This window comes from Colobus angolensis, unplaced genomic scaffold (assembly GCF_000951035.1).
Source record: "Colobus angolensis palliatus isolate OR3802 unplaced genomic scaffold, Cang.pa_1.0 Scaffold20, whole genome shotgun sequence".
In the NCBI taxonomy this organism is placed as follows: domain Eukaryota; kingdom Metazoa; phylum Chordata; class Mammalia; order Primates; family Cercopithecidae; genus Colobus; species Colobus angolensis.
In genome coordinates, this window is record NW_012115155.1 from 10,271,023 (window position 1) to 10,278,187 (window position 7,165).

Sequence of the window (7,165 nt, forward strand, 5' to 3'; positions counted from 1 at the left end):
GATCGTGCCACTGTACTCCAGCCTGGGCAACAGGAATGAAACTCCGTCTCAAAAAAAAAAAACAAGCAAACAAAAACTTTTACTCCAAGGCTTGCCAAGAGGGATCTGGAATATTTTCTTTTACTCCTTTATTTCTTATTAGACATGGAGAAGGATGTAAACCAAGCAGACTGGGGAGAATCAGGAGAAGCAAGCCTTTACACTGACATTTCTGCCTACTCTTGGTATAGGAGCACCTCTTCTGTCACCTATGTTGCCCACAATTGGTTCCAAACTGAGCCTTCACATTCTTATGCCCTCTCTCTCAATGAAGGAGATACATTGCCATGTACTAACCCGAACCCAAATGCAACGAGAGATGCAGAGTTCCAAATGCGGCTGTTCTCACCTCCCAGTCCAGGTAATCACTGGCATCCTCAAAGTTAGTAAGGAGGGAGACAGAGCAGAAAAGTTTAGGCAGCTCCTCTCGGGTCAGGGGGGGAAATCGGCTGTCCTTAAGTGCACTGGAGGGGGACAGAAAACACAGGTAAGGCTGCTCTGGAGTCAGGAGCCAACATCAGGTGCCACAGAGCCCACATATTTATGAATCTTGAGCTATTCAGAGAGTATCTATTGTTCATCAACACTAACATGTTAAAAACAACTCGATGCTATTAACTGTCTGTACTTGAACTGATAAGTGACTCACCAGATTAAGCCCCTTACATGTCCTGATTACCAAAAAGAGAAAACTCAACATACATCACTTAGAAGAAAGAAAGTCAGGCAGCTATTTCTGATTCTAGCCAATTTATCTACAGTTCTTAATGTCTGGTGTCATTACCTGGTTAACGTGTATTCCCTGAGTCCTGAATGAAGATTCATGGCTGAGAAGGTCCCAATGCAGCCACGAAGCCGCTTGTCCCGCCCTGTCTTCCACGTCACAAAGAGCGGACTAAAAAAAGCAAAACACAAAACATTCTCCAGCCCCAAATTAATCATGGATAAGAACAAAACCTTTTGGCTTTGTCCCTATTCATTTCTGTTATTGCCAAAAATCCCTTTTCGGACTTGCCAGCTACCTGAAGGACTCTCTGCCTTTCTGAAAATGGCACAGCCCCTGGCTGGAAACAGGAAACCTACAAGGCAGCATGAAGAAAGGCTCCGTGTAATGGTTCCCATGTTCCATGCTGACAACTTTAATTCACTTTGCTGCCAAATGGACATGCTACTTTCCTCTTTCTCTACCCAAGACTCAACTTTTTCTTCCAATTCTCCAGTTTCCTCTTCCCTAAGTCTATGTATGCAGGTCGCCATGCTCCCCAGCTCTGTCTTTCATGATGACACACCTCACCTGCACAGCCCCCTGCTCATCTGCAATCTCATGTTGCTTCCATGATTATGTCCTCCCCTGACAACTACAAATATCTCCGAAACTACAAATATCCCTGAAAATAAATTTTCAGAAAAAAAAAAAAGTTTCCTCAAAAAACCTTTTTTAATTTTTTTTTTTTTTTTTGAGATGGAGTCTCGCTCTGTCGCCCAGGCTGGAGTGCAGTGGCCGGATCTCAGCTCACTGCAAGCTCCGCCTCCCGGGTTTACGCCATTCTCCTGCCTCAGCCTCCCGAGTAGCTGGGACTACAGGCGCCCGCCACCTCGCCCAGCTAGTTTTTGTATTTTTTTAGTAGAGACGGGGTTTCACCGTGTTAGCCAGGATGGTCTCGATCTCCTGACCTCGTGATCCGCCCGTCTCGGCCTCCCCCTTTCTTAATTTTTAAAAAAAGATTTAAAAAGGCTGGGTGCAGTGGCTCATGCCTGTAATCCCAGCACTTTGGGAGGCCAAAGTGGGCGGATCACTTGAGGTCAGGCATTCTAGACCAGCCTGGTCAACATGGTAAAATCCCACCTCTACTAAAAATACAAAAATTGGCCGGGCGTGATGGCAGGCGCCTGTAATCTCAGCTACTTAGGAGGCTGAGGTGGGAGAATCGCTTGATTCTGAAAGGCAGAGGTTGCAGTGAGCCAAGATTGTGCTACTGCACTCCAGCCTCGACAAGAGTGAGACTCTGTCTCAAAAAGGAAAAAAAAATAGATAAAAAAAAATAGAGATGGGGGGGTCTCACTATGTTGCCCATGCTAAGCTTGAACTCCTGGGCTCGAACGATCCTCCCACCTCAGCCTCCCAAAGTGCTGAGATTACAGATTACAGGCATGAGCCACCACGCCCAGCCAAGAAACCTTTTTATTAGCAGTTGCCATTTTCTGTTTCTAGGCCAAAGTCACACTTCATTAGGCTATATCAGATTGATAGTGACAGATTTTTTAGCAAGAGGTTTCAAGGCCTGTTCCCTCTTCCTGAAATCTCTCCACACTAACGCCCTTACCTCTTAGATTCTTGAGTTAATAATTTCTAGAGGCAACTTAACTTTTCAAAGTTATCTGCTTTGATCACTGTCACAAAGGGCCTCACAGCAGCTCTCCCATCTAGCCATCTTTTCCTTCCAATAAAGCACCTGCACAGCACCAGCCAATGCTGCAGCCCCAAAGCCTCCTGAAAAATCCTTCAAGACAAGGCCTCCATTGCCTGCAGGATGGAAATGCAAAGCCCTGAATACGACAGCCTAAACCTTCCCTAAACACCCACATCACCACCTGTTCTTCCAAACTGCGTCTCTCTCTTACATGGGGCACCCTGGATCTCACTCAGGCTTGGGATCTCCACCTGCTCAGTCAGGTGTTTTCTAACCACGTTACCCCAGGGCGACAGTTCCCAAAAAACCGAGCACACTTCCCTCCACATTTCCTCTCCTCTGACGCACTCACAGAGAACAACTTCCCCTTAGCTCTGTGCGTGTGTGATCTGCCAACCTGACAGGTCTCCCAAGGGAAAAGGCTCCTTTTCTTCACACCCTCTCCATGCCCCAGCCAAGGTTTTGCAGTCTCTGTATGCAACCAACAACTGAGGAATGAATAGTCTCATATCAGCGAATACTCCAAACGCATGGCCCCAAAACAAAAATAAAAAAACAGCAATGCTCTTCAAAGCCAGCTCAGAGCAGCTTCCAATTCTGAGGAAGAAGAATATGCTAGCACGGATTTTTTCAGTTTACTTTATACATATTGCTTATTTAAGTCACTGAGACCAGTAGAGGTCTTGGGACAAGCAACAAAGAATTTTGAACTAAAAATACTGAAGCAGATTCTGATTTTCTTGATGGGATGTCAGTGGCCCTACAGCTTTACCAAGGGATTTCTCATGAACAAAGTGAGGGGACCCCTGTCAACCAACTCACAGATCCCAATGAATGAGAGCTCCTAGTCTCCAGCCTGGCCCTCAGACTTCCAACTCACCTGGACTTCAACACTACGGGGTCCCCAATGGTATGGCGTGACTTCCCCACTTGCGAGGCTAAATGACCTACCCACTGCCATGTGAACTAACAGAAGAGCCAAGAATGAACTCACTTGATTTCCAGAACATTACTTTAACAAGCCTACAGCCTCCGCCAAATGGGAACTGCTCCCTTCCATTACTGAATCCACTGAATGTTTTAAATATTGCCTGGACATTTCTTATCATTCTCTTCCCATTACCCTTTCCTCAAATGATAATAAAGATTTCTAAGCAGCAGACCTCTCGAGAGAATCACCCCAGAAAGATGTTGCCATGCCTTCCTCAGTGGCCCCAGCACCTGATTTACTCACTAGGGGTCATTGGTGAATCTAGGAAGTCGTGGCTGTGGGAAGCCATAGAGGTGACAGTAGAGTACGTCGAAGCAGTAGCAGCACATCTCCGCGGTCACCACCAGATTCTTAGTGGTGTTGGCAGTTCCATTAGGCCGGGGAAGAGGGCTCAGCGCTCCCGATGCGGGATTCATTCGTGTGATGGGAGAGTTTCCAGGTCCCAGAGTTAAGTCTGACACATTCTCCCGTCCACTGCTGCTGTCCACATGCTGGTGGTTTTGAAGAGGTCCTGAACTAGAGCCGGGGACAGTTGTGGACTGATTCCCGTGACTGTGCGTTCCACTTCCAGATAATTTGGGCTTCTTGACCCCACAACAGCCTGCTGCCAACTTGGGCTCGAGTGGGGGAACACAACGTCTTTTTCCCATCCTGATTCAGTGCTCGAGGTCTGGAATGCTGCAGAACCCTAACCAAAATGAGGAAGTTCAGCATGAATTGGAATGGTTAGTTAAAAGGAGAGAAAAAACATCAAAGAGAGAGAGTCTGCATGGACCAGCTAAGAGCTGTCAAATTCCTTCTCCCACTGCAACCTCCAGGTCACGTGATCAAAAAGGGTCACAGACCAGGAGAAGAAACCCCTAACCTTTTCCTAAAAGAGAACTAATTTTTATTTTCCACAAAATTTCCATATGACTACCGCGGATGGAGGCAGGCACCAGGCAGCTCCCTGTTCCCCAAGAGTCCCCAGGGCGGAAGACGGGGTGGGGCAGCAGCCAGCGTGAAGCTGCCTGAGGACATTTCCAGACCGCCTGGAGGACTGCGCACGACCTGTCAGACTCATCATCATGATGTCTCTACCTTTTTTAGAGACTCCAAATTGAACCATCCTATTTTTAAAGAACTCCAGAGGAACTTCCATGATTTTCCTTGTTAACCACATCCTTGTGCATTTTCCTCATCACTAACTACAATCTATCTTCGTACTTTCAGCCCCAAACCACAGCGAGGATGAAAAGCAGTTGGCTGTCACTCTGAAGAGGGCACATCTTCTAACACAAGGCTCCCACCTTTCTGTCTCTGCAGCTCTCCTCCTCCAGCCCCCTCATTCTCTTCGGTTCCCCTCTGAACTGACTCCAATTTCTATACATCTCCCTATCCTTTCAAGACCCCATTCAAAAAACCTGCAACCTAGCAGAAACCTTTATTCACATGAATGACCCAAGCTTCACAGACCTTTTGTGAGGTGGCAGTTTCTGCCCTGTCATAGCCAGGCAGACAGATACAAAGCCACCCAGCTTAACAAAATGTGGTGTCACATGGGCTGGGGAGCCACAGCCTCCTCCTAGCTGATGATGTGAACGGAAAGAAGGGATTTTTTTTTTGATTTTTTTTTTTCTTTAAAAGCCCGCGGTAAAAATGTATAGCCATAACACGACTACGGTCCTCTCTGTTGTCCGAAAAGTGTCACTCCTCAACAGAACCAGGAAAATAGAGCCTAGTTATTTCAATGTTGACAACAGTGAAGTTTCTAAGTACAGAAAACTAAGCTTTCTCTCAAGTCATTGTATGTTATTGTTTTAGCCAGAAAGAGAGAGAAAGAAGGGGAAGTGGGGGTAGGGAGAGAGAGAGAGAAGAGAGATTTGCATTGTCCTACCTAAATTTTCCCCTGTGATTTGGACATGTAGTGTATAATTATCTTTTTAGGCGTTGATCTACAAACAGTATTTCAGTTGTAAACTCTTTAACCTTTTAAATTTCAAATCAAATATTTACACACCATTTGCAATGCCATTATTTCCAAACAACTTGTCACTTTACATTGAATGATATAAACATTTTATAAAGATTATTTATGTTCTTCATATGTGCTGATTCATAACACAGTATACATCTAGGGCATTTCTGACTGAGATCAAAGCTCTCTGTGGCCCAAGAATTGTACACTTAAATGTCTTGCTTGAAATAGGGGCTTTCTCTCTCTCTCTTTCTTTTGAGAGACAAGTCTCACTCTGTCACCCAGGCTGGAGTGCAGTGGCACAATCATAGCTCACTGCAACCTCCAACTCCTGGACTCAAGTGATCCTCCCGCCACAGCCTCCCAAAGTGCTGGGACTGCAGGTACGCACCACTATGCCCAGCTATTTTTTTTTTTTTTTGAGATATGGGGATCTCACTGTGTTGCCCAGGTTGGTCTCAAATTCCTGGCCACAAGGGAGGGATCCCCCACCCCCACCCCAACCCCACCCACTGGCTGGACACGGTGGCTTATGTCTGTAATCCCAGCATGTTGGGAGGCCGAGGCAGGAGGATCCCTTGAGCCCACGAGTTTGAGACCAGTATAGGCAACACAGGGAGACCCAGTCTCCACAAAAAATAAAAAAAATTAGCTGAGCATGGAGGCACATGTCTGTGGTCCCAGCCACTCGGGAGGCTAAGGTGTGAGGACTGTCCGAGCCCAGGAGGTTGAGGCTGCAGTGAGCTAAGACCATGGCATTGCACTCCAGCCTGGGCAACAGAGCAAAGCCCTGTCTCTACCAAAAATACAAAAATTAGCCAGGCATGGTGGCACGCTCCTATAGTCCTAGCTACTTTGGAGACTGAGGTGGGAGGATCACTTGAGCCTAGGAGTTGTACTCCAGCCTGGGCAACAGAGCAAAGCCCTGTCTCAAAAAAAAAAAAAAAAAATAGGGTTGGTGGGGGCGGTGCAGTGTGCGGTGGGGATCCTCTCACTGCAGCCTCCCCAGGAGCTGTCAGGTGTGAGCCACACCTGGCTTCTTTTTGAGAAAGTCTTATTTACTCGATATAATAAAACCTCCAATGACTTCACTGTTTCTGAGCATGGATGTCACCGTCTTATTTGGACTGTTGAGAGAGGAAGCAGTGTCTTGGTTTTTTAAAATGCTGCCTCCAAAGCCAGGTGGCCTGGGCTCAAATCCTGGTTCCTCCATGATTAACCTCTTTCTGCCTCAGTTTCCTCAAAACAGGAATAATAATAGTATTTGCTTCCTAGGGTTGTTAGGTGAATTAAGTAAGTTTAATATATGTAAAGAGGCTCACGCCTATAATCCCAGTACTTTGGGAGGCCAAGGTGGGCAGATCACCTGAGGTCGGGAGCTCGAGACCAGCCTGACCAACATGGAGAAACCTCATCTGTACTAAAAACACAGAATTAGCTGGGCATGGTGGTGCATGCCTATAATCCCAGCTACTCGGGAGGCTGAGGCAGGAGAATCGCTTGAACTCTGGAGGTCGAGATTAGTCTGGGTAACCTAACAAGACCTCATCTGTACTAAAAACACAAAAATTCACTGGGCATGGCGGTGGCGCGCACCTGGGATCCCAGCTACTTGGGAGGCTGAGGCAGGAGAATCCCTTGAACTCGGGAGGCAGAGGTTGCAGTGAGCCGGGATCGTGCCACTGTACTCCAGCCTGGGCAACAGGAATGAAACTCCGTCTCAAAAAAAAAAAACAAGCAAACAAAAACTTTTACTCCAAGGCTTGC

The 7,165-nt window shown here is 46.8% G+C and overlaps 1 protein-coding gene across 1 annotated transcript in view; it reads right to left on the reverse strand.

The window, feature by feature from the left end:
- Positions 1-7,165, reverse strand: part of AMMECR1L (AMMECR1-like) — a 24,035-nt gene that overhangs the window by 8,793 nt on the left and 8,077 nt on the right. Inside the window, exons 3-6 of the mRNA XM_011941722.1 lie at positions 3,685-4,129; positions 824-934; positions 333-503; positions 84-170 (exon numbers count right to left, since the gene is read on the reverse strand). Coding sequence (XP_011797112.1) covers positions 84-170; positions 333-503; positions 824-934; positions 3,685-4,091 — 776 coding nt within the window. The 5' untranslated portion in view covers positions 4,092-4,129. The remainder of the gene's footprint in view (positions 1-83; positions 171-332; positions 504-823; positions 935-3,684; positions 4,130-7,165) is intronic.